Raw genomic sequence first — 22,378 nt, 5'->3', positions numbered from 1 at the left:
CCCCCCTGCTCCTTTCGATTTTCCCCATAGGTTGTCACAGCCTGTACTCACAGACCATGTGCAGGGGAAAAGATGTTGCAATCTGCTACAGCTCCTTGAAAGAGTAGCTGGATCTGGAGGGATTTTCTGCCTCAATCCAGCAGTCAGCTGTCCCACTGAGATCTTCAGGCTGACAGTCAGACTTCAGTCAGACTGAACCTCCACTCCGCCCCCCAGGTCACGATGAACGCCAAAAGGAGGTGGGGGTGGGTGTGAAACCGCAGCTGGCACCGTGAGTGCCCCAAAGAATGCTATTGATGCCCAACAGCCTATGCTCAAGTTCCTGACCAAGTCAAGGAAGCGAACAAATGCTGAGGGCTTGGAACCCTGAGCTTCACAAATATTCAGCAAACTGGCTGAACAGGTCCACAAAGGGTGCACCTGCCAGTTTAAGACAGTCTGCTCCTCTCAAAGAAGGCACAGCCAGTTCTGGAGCCAAGTAAAAACTGTAAACCACTGAAAAAGACCGTAAAAAGACCGCATAAAACAAACAAACAATAGGAGCGGATCAAAACACCTTCATGCTTGCCTGCACAAGGAAGACATGAAGGGGGCAGCAGAGACCAGTGAGGAGGAGCTGAAAAGCTGCGATTGATATCTTCTGTAGTATGCTCGTGAGCATGGATGGATAACTTTATGGTTCAGCATATCATTCCTATTGCACTGGAAAAAGTGCGATGTGAGCGACAACAGGAAAAAGACTTTACAGAACAGTATAAACTGAAATGACCCTCTCAATCATTTCTAAGCCCCAGAGCAGGATTTTTAGTATGAACTGAAATAATCCCCCACCCATGTCCAAGCCCCACAGCAGGACATACGTTTTATCTTGGCTATGTTTTCCAGTTGCAAGTTCAGTCCTGTGGAGAAAGAAGATAAGAGGTCTGAGTGTTTGTCCCAGTTCCTAACACAAACTTGAGAATGACACAGGGAAAAAATTTGTCCTCGTCTCTGCCCTGTCCTCACGAATTTGGTCCCCATCCCACCCCAAACCCCCAATCTCGATCCCCTACCCACCACGCCCCTTCCCCGCGAGCTCGGACCCCATCTCCGCAAGCTCGGTCCCCATCCTCACAAACCATCTGATCCCATCTGTACAAGCCTTGAATAGTTTTATACTGAACTTATTTTATTAAAGTATAAAAAGAAACAATATTCTGTACAATTGTCATTTTATAAATCAATCAGAGTTCTGGCTCCCGAACTAAAGGAAGATCTTCAGCTGGCAGGGCTTTGTTTATAAATGTTTATCAACACAACTAATATACTGAATTACTTTATCCCAAAACAAAAAAAAGAAATATAATTTTTTTTCTATCTTTGTTGTCTAGTTTCTGCTTTCCTCATCTTATCATTCTCTTCCTTCCATCCATTGTCTGTCTTCTCTCTACCTCTTCCATATGGCATCTGCTCTATTTCTATGCCTCTACCAGAAACTGTCTGCCTCTCCCTTCCATCTCTCCCTCTCTCTCTCCCCGATTAGTCACACACCCATCATCTTCCCTCCGCTCCCCCCATGGTCTGGTATCTCTGTCTTCTTTCCATCTCTCACTCCCTCCTCCAGATGATTTTTATCATCTCTCCCTTCCTTTTCTCCCTTCAGATCTGGTATCTGTCACCTCCCACACCCCCACTGCTCTGGTACCTCTCTCTCTCTCCTCTCCCTTCCTTGTCTTTTCTGCCCTTCTATATCTTGTCTATTTTCTTACCTTCCAGTCCTCAATATCCCTTTCATTGTGTCTACCTACAGTTTGCCACCTCTTTCTCTCACCCCTTTCAGTATCTCACTAACTCTATCCTCTTCCCCCAATCCAGAATGTGCCTTTTATTTATCCCCTCCTTTCATCCAGTATGTGCTCCGCTCTCTCCACTTCCCTTCAGCATCTGCTCCCCTCTTTCTCTCTTCTCCCCACTTCCAAGCAGCATCTGCTCCCCTCTCTCTCTCTCTTACGTTACATTAGTGATTTCTATTCCGCCATTACCTTGCGGTTCAAGGCGGATTACATCCAAACTTCTCCCCATTTCCATGCAGCATCTGCTCCCCCCTCTCTCCTCCCTATTTCTCTTCAGCGTCTGTTCCTCTCTCCCCTTCCCCTCACTATCTGTTCGCCTTTCTCCCCTCCAGCGTCTGCTCCTCCCTCTGCTCCACTTCCCTTCGATATCTTCACCTCTCTCTCTCTCCACTTCCTTCCAGCGTCTGTTCCTCTCTCTCTCTCTCTCTCTCCTCCCCACTCCATGCAGTTTCTGTTCCCCTCTCCCTCCCCACTTCCATGCAGTGTCTGCACCCTCCTCTCTTCTCTCCACTTCCCATCGGCATCTGGTCCTCCTCCTCCTCTTTGGCACCACTTGACCGCTTCCCCTCATTGGGCCATCTCCCTCCCTTCCTATCACCTTCACAGGCGCTTTTAAAAATCAAGGTTCTGTCTCACTGAGTGGCCTGGATGCCACATCTTTGTCACAAGTCATGCATGACCACCCCAAATCTCCTTTGATGCAACTTCCTGAATCTTCGGGGCAATCGTGCATGACTTGCGAGAAGGCAATGGCATCCTAGCTGCTCAAAGAGAAAACTCTGAAAAGTGCAAGCGAAGGTGAGGGGAAGGGAGGGAGATGGCCCAACAAGGGGAAGAGATGCACAGACTGCGGCAATTGGGAGAGAGAAGGAAGAGGGCTGCTGGACCGTGCAATCTTGAGGAAGGCTGTTGACCGGGAAGGGAGGCAATGCGCAGCAGATACACTTTTTTAAAAAAAAAAATTATTTATTTATATTTCAATCATATTCAAGACATTACTTTTTGTTACAGAAACACGGTAGGAATAATGGTTACCTCACATTACTTCAACAAGACCAAAAACAACCCAAAACTTTTTATACCCTAATTAGACCACAATAAGTAGGGGGAGATAAGGCAGGTATAATATGAGAAGATAAATAATGAGGAAAATAAAATATTACAAAAGAGGCTTAACAATTTTCTCTGCCATTTCGTTCAAATCCCTCAGTTTGGAGCAATTCTTTTCGTCTCAAGAAAAGCTTTCAAATGTTCGGGGAGAAAAAATACACATTTTATTTGCATATATTTTACAACGCACTTGCAGGGATAAACAAGTAAAAATGATGCCCCCTAAAAATTTAGACTCTTTGTCTTAACTCCAAAAATTGCTTTCTGCGTTCTTGAGTATTCTTTGATATCCTGGTAGACCCTTAGCCGCTTGCCGTAAAAAAACATTTTTTTGGAACTCTAAAATACTGTTTCATAAATGCATCTATATCTTGTGGAAGACAAAAGATACTAATAGAGTTGTTCTAGGTGTTTCCTCTGTTAATCAGATAAGTTTTGCAAATCAAGTTGAGTAGTTTGATATTCTTCTCCTTCCAAGTCCCCTCGAGGCTGTTTAACATTTGAAGGAAGATAATAAATTTTATTTAATGGTGAAATACTTTCAGAGGTATATTTTAGTATTTCCAAAAGATATTTCTTGAACATGTCATAAGGGGGTGTCCCTGGGGTCTAGAGGAAATTTAGAATTCTCACATTCAACCTTCTATTGAAGTTTACAATATTTTCAATTTGTCTGTGTATTGTGAAACTGTCCTTAATCATAGTATTCTTAAATTCTTGTAGAGATTTTATTTCAGAATCCATTTTTGTCAAAGCATTTTTTGTTTCAAAATAAGTTTGTACCAAAGTTTTAGTAATGTCATCAAGTTTTTCCCCCAAAACCTGTACCACTTTAGATGTTTTCTGGGTAACTGTATCCAGCCTCTTGAGCATTCCCCAAATTGCTTCCAAAGTCATCTCTCCAGTGGGGGCCAATTCCCCAAAGATATTCTCCTTCGGTAGAAGCTCATCTAGCATTTCCACCTCCTTGGCAGGTTCACACGCTGCACCTTCAGCAGCTTTGCTTCTCACTTCTGTGATAGCTGCTTCAGCCGGACAGGGAGGCGTGACTGGGGATAAGGGCGAGAGTGAGATCTTGTGCCCCTGTGTGATTGGACCTTCTCTGCCCTCTCGCGCTGCGGGGCTTCCATTGCCTGTTAGTGAGCAGACACAGGCAGGAATTGCTCAATCGGGAGCTGTCAAGATGGCTGCAAAGGCGTTGAGGAAGCTGGCAGCTTTACTATAGCCTTCAGTTTATGCAGCTTAATGAAAAAAGAAAAAAAGTATGCTGATAGCTCACAGAGCTCGATCTCAAAGCTGCCTGGTGCCACCATCTTGGCCACTCCCCTCATTTCTCTGTGCACAGCAGATACTTTACTGCAGGGACAAGGCTATTCACCACTCCACAGGCAGTGAATGGCCTTGTCCCTGTACCCAGTTACCAATCTTTGTTTTGCCCCATTCCTGCAGCCTACCCGCAGGTAACAATCACCGTGTCTTTCTTTACCACAGATATTTTCCATCAGCTCTCAGCCAAGACCTCCCCTTTTGCATCTGTCCACCTCTCTACATACAGTTCTGCTCCTACCCCACAACACACCTGAACCAGTGGACTCCATGCTGTTTTCATGGGGATCACTAGACTGAATGATCTTGGCTTGCTCTTCCAGTACTAGGTTTATGGCATCTATCCCTGAAGCCAGATCGTGAGGTGTAAGGTCAAACGAGGCAGACTCTTCACACATTCTTTCCTAGAAAGGATACCAGAGAGAGGAAGTCAATGAATAGTGAGGAAGAGAAACATGAGAGATTTCTGTAGAAAGAAAGAGGAAAACAGTTTCTAGCCCAGCTCATAAGTCCCACATTAGACTCAGAACATCTATCCTATTCAACAGAGCCCAGCCCCTTAGGATACAGAAAGAAGTCACTCACCACATTATGAGCTTCATCAAATATCACCACTGTACCTTTCAGGTCAATGTTGTGCGCTCGGCGACTCTGCAAAGGCAGAAAAGATGTTTCTAAGTTAAGGTGTTTCTACATTTAGCTGTTTTCCTGCTCTTGACATACAGGTCCATTTCATCTTTGATATTTTCTGGCTTCTCGTCTCTCCTCTTTTCTCTGCAGTTATATCTTTATTACTTTCTCTGACCCAACCTAAGTCTTATTTTTTTTTTTTTTTCCCAATAAAAGAAATAAAAAGTTTTCAGAAGTTTTGAGACACTTCAGGCTTTAAATGAAATCTATCAAAGTCTGAGGCCCTGGCAGTAATTCCTCCTTGCAGAGGGAATGGGGGATATTCATTCTGTTAAAATGGGCAACTTGACAGTCAAAGACATCTGCCTGGAAGCTGCATTAGCTCAATAAGTAAAAGCCCTGTGCTCTTTTTCCAGAGGTTATACCATTTACAGGAGGGGAAGGCTAAAGGGGACTGTAGGCTGCGTGGGGAAGGCGAGAGTTAGCTCCGCCCACCCCCTGCGCGTCACCAGCAGCGTGACTCGGCTCCCCCTTAAAAGGGAGAGCTGCGGAGAATGTCCCACATCAGGCAGAATTCAGCTGTGAGTTGCTTGCCTGTTTAGTTTCTCTACGATACCATTTACAGGAGGGGAAGGCTAAAGGGGACTGTAGGCTGCGTGGGGGAAGGCGAGAGTTAGCTCCGCCCACCCCCTACACGTCACCAGCAGCGCGACAAGGCTCCCCCTTAAAAGGGGGAGGGCCAACGGCGCGCAGCCGTTCGGCGCATGGCGAAGGCGAGCGCCTTTGCGAAGACACCTTAAGAAAGCGCCAGGAAGCAAGGCCAACAAATTAGTAATCCCAAATCGTAAGTTGTAATCTGTTATATACACACAGACGGTTGGTTGGAGCAGAAAGGAGGACAACTAATTGACAGGAGGACGCACACAACATTCTGGTAAAAGGGGTTCACATATAAAGCACAGGCAGCTCGGAGGAGGAAACAGGTTATGAGCACCCACGGAAGCCATAAGATGAACTTTCCAGTCTTCTGCTCCGGCTGCAGTATGTATGACTACCTCCCCTCAGGGACTACAGCATACATTTGCAGTCGGTGCAGGGAGCTGGAAAGCCTGAAACAGCAAGTCTGGTTGCTGGAGGGAACCATGAAGGAACTCGAGGAACTTCTCAGTCATAAGGAGGAAAAGCACAAGCAGGAGAGGTTGATTGTGGAGTCCAGTATCAGTGAAGTGATTGAGGAATTGGAGAAATACATCGAAGATGCCCACCAGCAGATTGTGGAAATCCCAGGGCTTGAGATCAGAAACCGAACAACCCAAGAGGAGGGAATAATTGATACTGAAGGAGGCACCAATCCAATCTAAAGAGAAGATAGACCATCTGGGGATGAGCCACAGAAGAAGGAAGACAGGATTTACACCATGGATACGGACTTAAGACCCCCGAGGAACCTCCAACTAAAGAAGATTGGGATCATAGTTGGAGATTCCATCATAAGAAATGTGGATAGCCACACTGCGGGAGGAAGAGAGGATAGACTGGTTACCTGCCTGCCTGGTGCAAGAGTGAGGGATGTGGCCAGCAGGATCACCAGGATCATAGACGGAGCAGGAGGAAAGGATACCACCGTACTTATCCAAGTGGGAACAAATGATGTTAGCGGACGGAAATATGACAGGGAAGTAATGAAGGACCAGCTCCGATCACTCGGAAGGAAATTGAAAGTCAGAGATGTGAGGGTGGCTTTCTCGGAAATCCTCCCGGTGCCGAGAGCGGACGCAATGCGACAGGATAAACTGAGAGAAGTTAACGCCTGGATGAGGCGATGGTGTGAAGAAGAGGGTTTCGACTTCGTGCGAAACTGGACAACATTCTGGGGAAGAAGCAGGTACTTTAGAAAGGACGGTCTACACCTAACCAAGCAGGGAGCGAGAGTCCTAGCTGAGAACATGAAGAAGTTCATTGAGAAGGCTTTAAACTAAAGATCAGGGGAGAGCCGACAGTCGACAACCAGTCGATGGCCCGGACACCAGGGATTTTTTTTTTTTTAAGCTTTTTTTTTTCACTAGCTGAGAATAGAAGATTGAAGGAAAAGGGAAGGTATTAGATTCTATATTTAAAGCAAAATCAAGGATATAGAATTCAAGATTACTTAGCTCTTAGAGATCTGCAGTGCTAAAAGCACATGTGCTCCCACCAAGGCATTCACACATAACAAGCATTTTGTAATGACTGGAATAATGACATTAGTTACCAGTCAGTCATCACTGAACATTGAATGCTACATAATAAATCATAAGGCCAATAAGACTATTTTCAGCTGTAACAGTATGTATTCAACTTCTTTCCATGTGTATTTGCTCACAATTCAGGTTTAGATGGAAAAATTAATATAAATTCTGCACTTGCATTTCATGTATTAAATTAAAAACTGTTGAACAACTTCTAAATGTTCACCAAAGAGTTTATAGTTTGGCACAATTTAACAGTGGCCAGACAGAACAAAAATAGACTTGTGAAGGTCATGTCCCATGAACTTCAGTTTTAGACGACCCTAAAAGATGTGAATTTTAACAGGGATTTTGGTTCAAAGTTTTATAAGTTGTTCTTAGTAATTTGTATTTTTTAACACAATTTGTGAGTATCTGGGGGATAGAGTGTAGTATCTGTTTTAATGCTATCAGAATGCTTCTTGCAATGTTAAACATTGTTTAATGCAAGCTTTTTGTTATCTTTAATAAAAAAAAGAATTCAACATAAAAGAAACATGCAATCAATTTACCTTTGTATCCAGTAAATAGTTGTAAGGCATAAAGATAATATCTGCCTGCTGTTTCAGAGTCCGAGCAAGGTAATAAGGACAGACCCTGTCAAACCCAAACAAAGCATTGTGAGAAGAGCCCCTCAGGCCATCTTATATTTTGCTATCAATGCCCCTATTTTGATCTTTCACACAATAGCACAGGAACTACAGTAGAACCTTGGTTTACGAGCATAATTCGTTCCAGAAGCATGCTCGTAAATCAAATTACTCATATATCAAAGCGAGTTTCCCCATAGGAAGTAAGGGAAACTCTTGATACGATCCCCCCCCCCCGAGAACTGGCATCACCCACCCCCCGCTCGAACGCCCCTCTCCCGCGCAAATCGGCAACCCCCCGCCCAAACAGCATACAGTCTTACCCCCCATCTGGCACCGGCACGAAGCCCACAGGCCATGCCAGTGCTAGAAGTCCCTGCCTCTTGCGAGACAAGATTTGTGAGAATGTTTTGCTCATCTTGCAAAACACTCATAAACCACGTTACTCGCAAACCGAGGTTTGACTATACTTTTCAAGGATACTGGCTATCTGTGGCAAAAACAGCCCTTTTCCCACAAGTTTTCAAAGGTTGATCCAGCCAGCAGGAGAGATTGTTTTGTCACTTCTGGTGTGTCCCCCCTTATCCTTAATCTGCTCACTTCTAGTGTGTCCCCCTTACCCTTAATCTGCTCAACAAATATTTTGGGTGGAAGAGTCAGAGACCTTACTCAAAGGAGTTTCCATATTTGATCACACAGATATACAGAAATAAAAGCTGGCAGATGAGCTGGAAGTAAATCTTTTCACTAGAACAGTACCCTGCTTCTGCTGCGAGCAGAACAATGTGACTCGGGAAGGATGCAATATCTCAATTCCTGTACCCACAAAAAAAAAGCAGGTAACACCACTTCATTTATTTATTCATTCGGTTTTCTGTACCGTTCTCCCCGGGGGACGGTTGCTCAGAATAGTTTACATGAATTTATTCAGGTACTCAAAGCATTTTTCCCTGTCTGTCTCAGCAGGCTCACAGTCTAATGTACCTGGAACAATGGGGGATTAAGTGACTTGCCCATGGTCACAAGGAACAGTGTGGTTCTGAACCCACAACCTCAGGTTGCTGAGACTGTAGCTTTAACCACTGTGCCACACTCAATCATCAGGTTGGTACAAGAAATTCTATCCAGAACTAAAAGCTCCCATTTTCTGGAATATGAACATATATAAAACGACGAAAGATTAAGTTCTTACCTTTGCTAATCTTTCTTGTAAATCTATGCTCTATTCTCGGAAAAGTGGGTTGTGCACCCCATGTCACGAGACTGCTTGTAGGAAGCTTCATTTACATAATTCTTACCTCTGGACTGCCCTCAGGTATCTAGTTCACGCAAAAGCAGACAGTTACACCAGTAAAGGACATAGACTAAAGGGAGGGGTAAGGGGACACTCCCTGATAAGTAAGTTTAATCTGCTCATTACATGAGTCATAACAATCAAACAATTTAAACAGATTATTAAACAGTATAAACCTGAAAAAACTGTGCTATAAGGAGACAAAGCCTGCACCAACAGAGGGGAGTGCCCCAGCTAGGGACCCCCAAAGTAAAATGCTTTAACATATTCAGATGATACTCTTAGAAAAGATGGTCAAGAAACCAGAAGTCCAGCTTGCCAGTACTTATCAAAGCAGACAATCAGTGAATCAGCAACTCACAGGGTTGATTCCAGGAATAGTGTGTCGATTTACAAGAAAGAAGATTAGCAAAGGTGAGCACAGCACCTTCACAAGCCAGCCAGATCGGGCCGGCGTGGGAGCCCTGCTCCGCCCCCCCGATCCTGCCGGAGGACACCATTTAAAAAACGATCCAGCGCACAGCACCTTCACAAGCCAGCCAGATCGGGCCGGCGTGGGAGCCCTGCTCCGCCCCCCCGATCCTGCCGGAGGACACCATTTTAAAAACGATCCAGCGCACAGCACCTTCACAAGCCAGCCAGATCGGGCCGGCGTGGGAGCCCTGCTCCACCCCCCCGATCCTGCCGGAGGACACCATTTAAAAAACGATCCAGCGCACAGCACCTTCACAAGCCAGCCAGATCGGGCCGGCGTGGGAGCCCTGCTCCGCCCCCCCGATCCTGCCGGAGGACACCATTTTAAAAACGATCCAGCGCACAGCACCTTCACAAGCCAGCCAGATCGGGCCGGTGTGGGAGCCCTGCTCCGCCCCCCCGATCCTGCCGGAGGACACCATTTAAAAAACGATCCAGCGCACAGCACCTTCACAAGCCAGCCAGATCGGGCCGGCGTGGGAGCCCTGCCCCGCCCCCCCGATCCTGCCGGAGGACACCATTTTAAAAACGATCCAGCGCCAACGGCGCGCCGCCGTTCGGCGCGCCGACAAAGGCACACGACAAAGGCGCCTGCACCTTAGTGAGCGCCTTCGTGGAGCACCTGAGGGGAGCACTTACGTGTAACACTTACGCCCCAAAGACCGCTCCACCGGATCATCCGCCGACCTCCAACATAAGGTAAGGAGCGCGGGACCCCCGCTCCTCCCCCCTCCCATCATTGATTACTACCCCATTCAAATCCTCCACAGTCCTACAATAATTTATTCGCAATCCTTTGCAAGTGTATTATTGATAAAGACAAAAAACCTGCATGGACAGAAAACCAATATAAGTCAATACTAGAAGGATTCCAAAAACCAGCAATCATGAAGCTCTTATCAATCCTACTGATATATTTGCTATGCAACAATGTGAAAAACGTTATATCACTCTATCCAAAGCTACACTCCGTTCACGAACCTGACACACCCATTAGGCTCCTAATTAACCAACAGGAAGAAAAAGTAAATCATATTAAAATAATCACAAGTAATAATAGACCTCACCGTACCCTCAAAAAAAGACCAAGGGAGATAAAACTCATCAAAATCAATACACCCACCACAACTACCTCCATCCCCTGCGCCTACCTTAACACTAGATCAGTGAGGAACAAAGCTTTCTTAATCAAAGACTGGATCGTCTGCAAGAAGCTAGCCTGCCTCTTTCTAACGGAAACATGGTTACTGTCAGAAGAGGATCCAATACTAAATGACCTAATACCAGATAACTACAAAATTCACATGTTAAACCGTGAAGACCGTAGAGGGGGAGGACTAGCAGTCATCCTCAAGGAAGAACTCGAACTTGAATTAGTTGACTCCAAGATAACCAACCAACTAGAAACACTAGCATGCAAAATTAGCAATAAGGAACTAGAAGAGTACCTCTCCTGTATTCTATTTTATGTACCGCCAAAATGCTGGTCAAAGGCCAGAGAAGACTTCTACGAATTCATCCTACACAACTCAATCACTCCGTCTTACAATATTATAGCAGGAGACGCAAACCTACATTTAGAAAACGAGGACAATCCCGACACAAAAGATTTTAAAAACTTCCTATCCTCACTCAACTTCATTCTCCCTTTATCCACACAAACCCATGAAAAAGGCCACCAGCTAGATTTGGTAGCTATGTCTGCAAAAGAAATCCCAAATCCCACTATTTCCATATCAATCGGCATCTGGAACCACGACATCTGGTCTGACCATTACACCTATTACTTTAATTTAAACTGGAACCAACCAAAAGAAAAAACTCACCCAAAGATAAAAAAAGAACATCTCACAAGGGGCCACATTAACCCAGAGGAATACTGGGCCCACTATGAAACGCGCGAGGAGACAAATGAAGAGGGTGAATTCTGGGAACAGTGGTCAAAAACAAGCACAACTATCTTAGACAAAATAGCCCCTAAACGAAACAGAACAAACCGCTCAAATAAATATAACAACTGGTTCGACTCCAAACTACTAAAAATGAAACAATCAATACGACGACTAGAAAGGATCTGGAACAAATCAGGTGAAATATCTGACAGGAACAATTGGAGATGAAACATAAAGGAATATAAACAACTGATAAGAAAAAAGGAAAACATTCTACTCATCCAAAATACATATATCCAACACAAGTTCAAAAGGAATCAACACTCATGAATTGTTCAATCTAGTTAAAAATTTATTCGACACCACACGCCACAGTCAATCAACGCACGACATAAAACTTCCATCAGCAGACGATCTAGCACAACACTTTGACTCAAAAATTGTTAACCTAAGGAACAACTGCCCAACAAACAACACAGATAATACATGAAAATGAAATACCAGTGGACATGTATTGGAACTCCTTTCAGGACCTAGAATGGTACAACTTCATAAAACTCTACAACAAATATACTAAATCAAACTGCATCCTAGATCCCTGTCCCCCCAACATAATGAAAGCAGCCCCTTTAGACTTTAAAATAACACTATGGACTCATATGTCCAATAATTTCAAAAACGGAAAATTCCTATCAAAAAATGGTCACATTATAATCACCCCAATCCCAAAAAATCGTAAACTACCCCTAACATCAGCAACCAACTATAGACCAGTAGCATCCATCCCATTTTTCGTAAAAATAATGGAAGGTTTGGTACAAACCCAACTGATGGACTACCTAGATCGGTTCTCACTGCTACATGAAACCCAGTCTGGCTTCAGACCTCTGTTTAGTACTGAGACGGTGATTGCAGCGATCTTAGAATACCTACGTAACTTATTCAACAAGGGCCACAAAGCCTTAGTCATGCAATTTGACATGAGCTCGGCCTTCGACTTGGTGGATCACAAAAAATTACTACAATGTTTAGATTCAATCGGCATCGGAGGCGAAGTGCTGGACTGGTTCCGAGGATTCCTTACGACCCGCACCTATCAAGTTCGCTTCAACTGCAATCTCTCTAAAACATGGAGAAACCCATCAGGCGTGCCACAGGGGTCCCCACTATCCCCACTACTCTTCAACGTCTATATAGCTTCACTAGGTACGCAGCTAACCCAGCGAGGCATAAAAGTATTCAGTTACGCAGACGACTTCACAATCATAATCCCGTTTACTGCGTCTCCCTCCGAAATCACCCCCACAGCAACTGAAGCGCTAATCATGATGGAACAATGGACCACAGATTTCAAACTGAAGCTCAATTCAGATAAAACTAAATTCTTCATAGCCTCGCCACACGCACATAACACGACAATATCATTACACATTAACAATCTAAACTACCCCATTCAACCAACGATGAAGATTCTAGGAGTAATACTAGACCAAGGACTAACCATGAAAGACCACATAGACTCCCTAATCAAAAGAGGGTTTTTCACTCTCTGGAAACTTAGGTCCATTAAGGCGTACTTCCACACTTCAGCTTTCAGAATTCTAGTACAATCCCTAATACTAAGCCACCTGGATTACTGCAACATCACCCATCTGACAATCACCCAGAAGCAAATGCAAAGACTACAACTGATACAAAATGCAGCAGTCAGGATGATTTTCGGGCTGAAGAAGTCCGATCACATAACCCCTTCCTACCGACTCCTACACTGGCTGCCGATGGAGGCACGCACGAAGTTCAAGCTAGGATGTCTCTGCTTCAAAGTATTAAATGGTCTAGCAAAGAGGCAAATCTTACCTGACAGCCCTTCAGCAATATCATTTATAAAAATGTTAAAAAGAACAGGCCCAAGAACAGAACCTTGAGGCACAAAACTGGTAACATCTCTTTCCTCAGAGCGATCTCCATTGATCACTACCCTCTGTCGCCTTCCACTCAACCTGTTCTTGATACAGCCTGTCACTTTGGGGCCCATCCCATGAGCATTCAGTTTATTTATTAGCCATCTGTGTGGTACACTGTCAAAGGCTTTGCTAAAATCTAAAAATACACCACATCTAGTGCACTCCCTCTATCCAATTCTCTGATCACCCAGTCAAAGAAATTGATCAGATTTGTCTGATAAGATCTACCTCTAGTGAATTCATGTTGCCTCTGGTCCTATAAGCCACCGGATTCCAGAAAAGTCACCATTCTCTGTTTTAAAAGCATTTCCATTAATTTGCTTACCTCAGAAGTCAGACTTGCTGGCCTGTAATTCCCTTCTTCCTTACTTCCACTTTTGTGTAGAGGGACCACATCCACCCTTCTCCAGTCCTTCAGTACCACTCCCGACTCTAGAGAAGCACTGAAAAGGTCAGTCAGCGGAGTCACCAGAACTTTTCTTTCACCAGAACTAAGTTCTTTCAGCATCCTCGGATGTACACCATCCGGCCCCATCGCTTTGTCTACCTTAAGAACATAAGATTTGCTGCTGCTGAGTCAGACAAGTGGTCCATCGTGCCCAGCAGTCCACTCACGCGATGGCCCTTAGGTCAAAGACCTGTGCCCTATTTGAGTCTAGCCTTACTTACGTATGTTCTGTTCCAGTAGGAAATTATCCAACCTTGTCTTGAATCCCTGAAGGGTGCTTTCCCCTATAACAGCCTCCGGAAGAGCGTTCCAGATTTCTACCACTCTCTGGGTGAAGAAGAACTTCCTGACGTTTGTACGGAATCTTTTCCCTTCTAACTTTAGCGAGTGCCCTCTCTTTCTCTTCACCTTGGAGAGGGTGAACAATCTCTCTTTCTCTATTAAGTCATTTCCCTTCAATATCTTGAATGTTTCGATCATGTCCCTTCTCAGTCTTCTCTTTTCAAGGGAGAAGAGGCCCAATTTCTCTAGCCTCTCATTGTACGGCAACTCCCCCAGTCCCTTAACCATTTTTGTCACTCTTCTCTGGACCCTTTCGAGTAGTACTATGTCCTTTTTTATGTACGGCGACCAGTGTTGGACGCAGTACTCTAGGTGGGGGGCGTACCATGACCCAGTATAACTGCATGATAACCTTTTCAGATCTATTGCGATCCCCTTCTTAATCATTCCTAGCATTCTGTTTGCCCTTTTCGCCACCGCCGCACATTGCACAGGCAGTTTCATTGACTTGTCTACAAGTACTCCCAACTCTTTTTCCTGGAGGCTCTCTCCGAGTATAGCACCGGACATCCTGTATTCGTGCATATGATTTTTGTTACCGACATGCATCACCTTGCACTTATCCACGTTGAACCTCATTTGCCATTTCACAGCCCATTCCTCAAGCGTATTTATGTCTCTTTGTAGGTCTTCGCAATCCTTCTGTGTCCTCACTACTCTGAATAACTTTGTATCATCTGCAAATCCACTCATTAAGAAAACAACCCTCCGAAAAATGATCAGGATCTACCACTCCACCATTCCTATTCGCATTTGTCTTCTGCGGTCCCACTCCCGGATCTTCAGCTGTGAACACAGAACAGAAATATATGTTAAGCAATTTAACCTTTTATCAGCTTCTACATATTCTTCCCCTTCACTTTTGAGTCTCACAATGCCACTTTTGTACTTCTTCCTATCACTGATATATCTAAAAAATGTTTTGTCTCTCCATTTCACCGTGTCAGCTATTTTTTTTTTCCATTTGTATATTTGCTTTCCTAACTTCTCAACCAGCCTCTCTTAACTTTTCCAGATATTTTTGCCTGTCTTCCTCTTTCTGAAACCTTTTATTTCTTACCGTCTCAGCTACTACTTTTGAGAACCAAAGCGGCCTTCTTTTACTTGCTTGCTCCACAAAAAGATTTGTCACCCTTATAATAACTCCTTTCAGTTTTGCCCACTGCATGTCTACTCCTTCCAGATGTTCTCATCCAGACAATTCCTTGACATAATCCCCCATCTGAACAAAGTTAGTTTTTTTAAAGTCTAGAATCTTTACTTTTGAAAGAACCCTCTCTATACCCGTCTTAATATTAAACCATACCATGCAGTGACCACTGGATGCCAGATGATCACCCACTGTAACATCAGAAACACTTTCCCCATTTGTAAGCACTAAGTCCAGTATGACCCCATCCCGCGTGGGTTCCATTACCAACTGCTGAAATAGTTCTCCTTGTACAGAATCCAGGATCTCCCTACTTCTAGAAGACCCTGTAATAGGGATACTCCAATCAACATCTGGCATGTTAAAATCACCTATTAGTAAAACCTCGCCCTTTTTAGATTATATATTTCACTCAGAGAATAGTTAAGCTCCGGAACGCATTGCCAGAGGTTGGGTTAAGAGTGGATAGGGTAGCTGGTTTTAAGAAAGGTTTGGACAAGTTCTTGGAGGAAAAGTCCATAATCTGTTATTGAGAAAGACATGGGGGAAGCCACTGCTTGCCCAGGATCGGTAGTATGGAATATTGCTACTCTTTGGGTTTTGGCCAGGTACTAGTGACTTGGATTGGCCACCATGAGAACGGGCTACTGGGCTTGAAAGACCATTGGTCTGACCCAGTAAGGCTATTCTTATGTTCTTATGTCTAAAATTAAATCTCTGTCCACTTCTTTCTTCTGTGAAGAAGCCCTGTATATCACACCAATGTAAATATATTTACCATTACCTCTTTCTAAATTGATCCACAGTGCCTCTTCCTTGCCCTGCAGATCCTACAATTCTGTGGCTTTAATATGATCTTTAACATATAATGCTACTGCCCCTCCTTTTCTTTCTACCATGTCTTTCCTGATCAGATTATAACCCGGTATAACTACATCCCAGTTCTCGGTGTACCATGTCTCTATGATCACCACTATATCCAACTCCATCTTCTTCCATCACTGCTTCTAGATCAAGAATTTTGTTTCCCATATTTCAAGCATTATTATATACTGTTTTCCGGACTTTGTCCCCTTTTCCCATCCATATAGAGGTATTCAGTGATTTACTTACCTGAGGGCTTATACTCACCCGGTGGCTTTGATTACCCTTCCCCATCACTTCTAGTTTAAAGCCCTCTTCAGTAGATTAGCCAGCCTGCTGCTGAAGACACTTTTCCCCTTCTTTGATAAATGGATACCATCCCTGCTCAGCAGCCTTTGGATAATCATCCCATGATCCAGGAAGCCAAAATGCTCTCGACGACATTATCCATGTAGCCACACATTCATCTTCAGGATGAGTGCTTCTCTGACCTAGCCTTTACCCTCAACAGGGAGGATAACGAGAATACCACCTGCGCACCTGACTGCTTCACCTTCTCTCCCAGAGCCAAAAAGTCACTTTGATACATTTGCAGGGATACCTGGTAATATCATTGGTGCCAATGTGGATGAGCAGCATTGGATAATAGTCATGAGGATTGATGAGTCTGGGCAATCTCTGTAACATCTTGGATTTTAGCACCAGTTAAGACAGCATACCTCCAGGGACATCATGTCTGGTCTGCAGATTGGCGCTTCTGTACCCTCAGAAGGGAAATCGCCAACCACTACTACCTTATGCCTCCTAGGGAAGAGTGTGGCGCAGTGGTTAAACCTACAGCTTCAGCACCCTGAGGTTGTGGGTTCAAACCTACGCTACTCCTTGTGACCCTGGGCAAGTCACTTAATCCCCCCATTGCCTCAGGTATGTTAGATAGATTGTGAGCCCACCGGGACAGACAGGGAAAAATGCTTGAGTACCTGAATAAACTCATGTGAACTGTTTTGAGCTCCCCTGGGAGAACGGTATAGAAAATTAAATAAATAAATAAATAAATAAATAGGGCTCATAGATCTAGCAATTTTAGAGATTTCAAGCTTTGATCCTTCTTCTCCCTGGCATGCTTTGATCTCCTCCACTTCCAGGGCAGCATACTGGTTCTTCATTTCAAGGGCGGTGAAGTCACAGTACCAATCTTACAGGGTTCCATAATCTGAGTCCAGCTATCTTCCCTCAGCACAGCCTCTTCTTCCTCATTGATGAAAATCTTTGACACTTCATGAACCATTTCATCGATATACCTCTCGTTCTCACGGATGCTTCTCAGTCTTGCAACCTCCTCTCTCAGTTCCTTTATTTCCTTAATGAGGGATTCAAATTGAAGACAGCTGACACATGGAGCACTCCCTCTACCTGGATAACATTTTCTGTCTGCACAGAGACAAAAGCTATAACCTGAGCAGCAGCTTTAGTGACACGATGTTTTCCACCATACTGTGGTTGTAGAAGTACTTACACTTGGAAAAAGAGAAAGAACAGAAAAAAATTCTACCAAAGTGATGCCCTGTTCCTGGTTGGATGAAGAGCCAAAAAAAACTCCGCTTTGGGGTGGGTGGGTGGGAATTAACCTCGAGGGTCACCTCGAGAGAGTTTGATCTCTAAGAAAGTCCTCAGAGTTCAGGAGGAGGAGCACAGTCAGCTCCAATCCTGGGCATATCTCCACAGAGCCACGCAGTCTGTGCTCAAACCCACTGGCGGACAGACCTGGGGTGAGCCAGCTCCCAAAGGAATGGTCCCTGAGCCCTGATCTGATGGTGCAGGCTGTACATGAGGTGCAAGGCAGCAAACCCCCTGGAAACAGACTTTATCCACATTAATCTGTGATCTCCTGCAGCCAGAGCTGTCCTTACTGGGAACCGCTGCAGCAAGAAGAGGTGAAACATGTAAAAATATTGAGTAGACGATAAGAACATAAGAGTTGCCGCTAGAAGAAAAATTAAGCACAAACAGGAAAGACTAGCTCCTACTGTCTCACTTGTAGGAAAGCAACTGGACTCCTGAAAGCAGTCCTGAGGTAAGAGGGGAGGGTCTGAAACAATTATGTAAATGAGGCTTTCTACATAACCCACTTGTCCAAAAATAGAGTGTGCTTGTACAAGGAAAGGTTGTACCTATTAGGATGCTCTGGACCCCTTGGCATATATTGAGAACTTCCCAAAATGTTATTTGGGAAGGTGGGGTGTACACACATCCGATGATCATCAACTTTGTTTTCCTTCAGACAATACCCCAAAAAACAACAAAGGACCATTGAGGGCAAACATCTCTCACCTATGCTTATTTCCAGTTTGAACCAGATCTTCAATATCCAGAATATTGCTAGCCAAGTCTTTGTCTGTGCTTTTTTCTAGGCAGAAAGAAAAGAGACCAGCTGCAATCACTCACTCAAGTAAGGTTCCCAATTTCAGAGGATCCTTGTTGAAATACACAGACACATTGGGGAACCAGGCAGAGTTTCCCCATCAGGTAGCTCCAGGCACTGTACATCTTTACCTACCTTCCACATTGTTGTAGAAATGACAGGAATGAGCCGCCACTTTTGCTTTGCACATGTATATCTACAGAGAAGCAGGGCATTATTATAAGCAATTACAGTTGTGGTGAATTCCTTGATAACACAGACGCCTGCATGACAGTATACTCAAGGGTAGACTTAATACTTGTGAATCAGTTAGCTCCCTCATTATGGCTATTATCCATCTTTTGTAATATACACAGATGACCATATACCAGTACAAACACAAAAGCACATACAAGTTGACTAAAGAACCAGGACAGACACACACACACTAAAGGAAAAGTTGTGAAAAACACAGATTGTGCTACAAGAAAAAAAAAACAAAAAAACCACAGTCCAGAATCCCCAAACTCCTCTCAACCCTCCCTTTCCCCTCCCCCCAACTCCAAACAAATAAGCATTCTTTTGTCTCAGCCTTTTTGTCACCTTTCCATGACTGCTCTCCTGCTTCATGACTTCAGGGTGGATACAAAGCTGTTCTCTGGACCCCAATACACACATCCTAGGCCTGAATATAGAGAAGAGGCAGAGTTACTTGCGAGACTCACACAGTCAGTCAGTGATCAAAAGAGAACAGGTGAGGTCACAGCTGAGACTCACTTTCAAACCCAGCACATTTATGACCATAAAATTTTGGCCAGCAGCCATTCTAATGATTTCATAGGGCTGCAACAACAATTGGCTGGAATCCTCTAATGCCAGCTCAGAATTCTGCCTCAGGTATTGCTAAAGTGGTGTTTACAGCCAAGAAAAACTGCATACCATGACAACAGCAGCCCTAAAGCCCAGTTACAAAGCAGAACTGAAGCACATCAACCCACTAATATCACAAGTGGGGGATGAAGCAGAAAGCAGTACATATACTCAGGGGCTTTGCTTGGAAGAAAGCCAAATGCAACATGACAGGACAGGCAAGTTGTGTGACCGGTACCTGTATGAGGTGTTCTTCAACTCACTGATGACCTGGCTTAGCTGGGAATGGGTCCTGGAAGCATAAATAATCTTTGGCACATCTGTATAAGCTGGGGGGGGAAGATGCAAAAATAAATAAATAAATAAATATACGAACACCATTTTAACTCTCCAGAGTGGAAAACACAAAACACTACCATCCCTGACTTCTTACTTTCTTGAAGTATCATGGCAAGATCCAGAAAGAAGTCATTTATTAAATATAGAGAAGAGGCAGAGTTACTTGTGAGACTCACACAGTCAGTGATCAAAAGGGAACAGGTGAGGTCACAGCTGAGACTCCCTTTCAAACCCAGAACATTTATGACCATAAAATTTTGGCCAGCAGCCATTCTAATGAACTCTTAGGTCTGCAATTGGCTGGGATCCTCTAATGCCATGTTCTAAGTGTCAATCGGTAGTACAAGCAAAGAAGGAAAGTCTGCCTTGTAAAATAGTCCAAATATAAAGGCAGATGATGTGTCAAGACAGTCGACAAGCACCAGTCTCTTTAAACATCCTTTATTAATATCAGACTGTCTTTTCTTTTTTGCTTCCACATACTAAGTGTCAATCGCACATCAACAATTCTCCACCTCTAAACATCTACTGTATATGTATATCACTAAAAGTATGTCCTATGTGGTTTCTTTTCACCTACCTAAATTTTACACACAAATATTGCCAGGCAATTTTATAAGAGCTGACTTAAGCAAGTAAAAACTACTACTACTAGTACTATTTATCATTTCTATAGCGCAATTGTTAAAAAAAAAAAAAAAACAAAAAAAAAACAAACAACCCACCACCAAATGAAAAAAACCCCACAACTTCCTTAGTGTACAGCAACAGGATGTGTAAAGGAATCAATTTCAGCAGAAAACAAGGCAAATGAGGTGTTTGTCCCAGAGTAAGAACTCAACCTGCAGTGATTTATCAACAGGGGAACTCTTTAGTAATGAGCAACTAGCAGCCAGTCCATGTTGTTCTCAGAACTTGTGTCTGGTACCAGGACCTGAGGTTGTTTTATTGACAATACAGCTTCTACAAAGTACTAGGGAGACAAAGCCACAGAAGGGCAACACTGCAAGGAGGTATCACCTGAAGCCTCTCCATCTGTGGTACTGTTCCCCCAGGAAGACATGGTACGGTTGGGAAAGAGCTCCACTCCCTTCAGTCTCTCAGCAATCTTCCGGGCTGAAATGCTGTCTTTAAAATGCTCCTGCCAAGCCAAAGTAGAACATAAGAGGCAGAGCGTTTTTCCTGTGCCTGTCGGGCTTTCCAGAATGCCATTCACCTTCTAAAATTGAAAACAGAGTGTGATTAGTGCAGAACATCAGCAGGTGATATTTGTTTCCTAGGACCAGCCTGGTCACTGTCTAGTAATTTGCTGGTCTACATCCCAAATAACACATCACAGTATGGAAGATTAGATTTTTATCTTCGATAATTTTCTGTTAATTCCTGCAGGATTCCATACGCTAGAGGGCTCATAATTGAAATGGAAATATATCTAAAAACTGGCCTAAATCGGCACTTAGACGATCAGTGAGAAGTCATCCCAAGTGCCGATAATCGAACCGGGTTTTAGTTGTATCGAAAAATGACTTAGGCCTTCACAGTGCTGCAGTATGCCCAGAAGGGGCATTTTAGGAGGAGTGGCGAGGGCGGGATTTGGGCTGTCCTAGACTTAGTCATTCTACATATATAACCGAAAGTTTAACAACACTGCCTAGACGGAACTTGGACGTTGTGACTTAGGCCATCTAAAACCAGGTCTAAGTCACAAGAAGGTATCCAAAGTGACCAGATAACCACTGCAGGGACAAAGTACAGACCCCTACACACTCCCCCAGTGATCACTGACCCCCCTCTCCCCCACCACACACGCAACCACCATAAAAATCATAATAACAACTTTACATATCTGCCTCCAGAACATCAGCTCCTGGCAGCCTGGCATAGGAAAGCCTAGGAGAGCTGCACAGAGGTGTCTTAAGTGGTCTGGGTGTGGGCTAGTGAACCATGGAGAGGAGGACCCAGGTCCATAAGCCACTCTAACCACTGCATGCATGGTGAAACATGTGCACCCCCAAAAAAAAAAAAAAAACCCAAACCCTTATGTACTGCCATAAGTGGCACCTGCAGCCATAAGGGCTATTGGGGTGGTAGGCAGGTGGGTCTAGTCTGTTCTGGGGGGTGTTTGGGAGGGCTCACCATGACCTATAAGGTTGTTGTGGTGAGATGTGTATGTGGCACCCTTTTTCTAAAGTTCACAGCAGTGCCCTGTAAGTTACCCCACTACTCTGGTGCAATGTTTGGGTGTCCAGTTTGCCGACTCCGCCACATCCAAAAGGTCTTTTTCTAGGTGTTTTTGACTTGGACGAAAATGGGGTATAAAGAGACGAATTAGCGGTCTATACGATCAGATGGCTGGATGTACAATTAGATAATTTTTGAAAATAAAAATATGTTGGATGTATTTTTCGAAAACGGACCTTTTCCCATGTCCAACTTTGGGCGACTAGCAACTTAGGCCCAAACCGGACATAGATGTATCTTTTGATTATGCCCTCTAGGTGTTTAATCCCAACCCACAATCTGGGTGTTGCAGAAATCCAACACTTTTCTGAGCACATGTTCCTCCCCTTTAGACTGAGAGCTAG

At 44.2% G+C, this 22,378-nt stretch overlaps 1 protein-coding gene across 6 annotated transcripts in view; it reads right to left on the bottom strand.

Annotated features, from left to right (window-relative positions):
- Positions 1 to 22,378, bottom strand: part of RTEL1 (regulator of telomere elongation helicase 1) — a 185,376-nt gene that overhangs the window by 152,454 nt on the left and 10,544 nt on the right. For all 6 annotated transcript variants that reach the window (XR_004541050.1, XR_004541051.1, XM_033962814.1 and 3 more), the window contains exons 3-11: positions 20,814 to 21,012; positions 19,693 to 19,783; positions 19,188 to 19,269; positions 18,741 to 18,801; positions 18,515 to 18,590; positions 7,678 to 7,762; positions 4,854 to 4,919; positions 4,522 to 4,672; positions 861 to 899 (exon numbers count right to left, since the gene is read on the bottom strand). Coding sequence is in view for 4 of the 6 variants with exons in the window: in XM_033962814.1 (XP_033818705.1) it covers positions 861 to 899; positions 4,522 to 4,672; positions 4,854 to 4,919; positions 7,678 to 7,762; positions 18,515 to 18,590; positions 18,741 to 18,801; positions 19,188 to 19,269; positions 19,693 to 19,783; positions 20,814 to 21,012 (850 nt within the window). In the remaining 2 variants the exon portion in view is untranslated. The remainder of the gene's footprint in view (positions 1 to 860; positions 900 to 4,521; positions 4,673 to 4,853; positions 4,920 to 7,677; positions 7,763 to 18,514; positions 18,591 to 18,740; positions 18,802 to 19,187; positions 19,270 to 19,692; positions 19,784 to 20,813; positions 21,013 to 22,378) is intronic.

This window comes from Geotrypetes seraphini, chromosome 11, assembly GCF_902459505.1.
Source record: "Geotrypetes seraphini chromosome 11, aGeoSer1.1, whole genome shotgun sequence".
NCBI lineage: Eukaryota > Metazoa > Chordata > Amphibia > Gymnophiona > Dermophiidae > Geotrypetes > Geotrypetes seraphini.
Note: the sequence above shows the minus strand (reverse complement) of the source record. Positions and strands in the feature narration are given on the sequence as shown.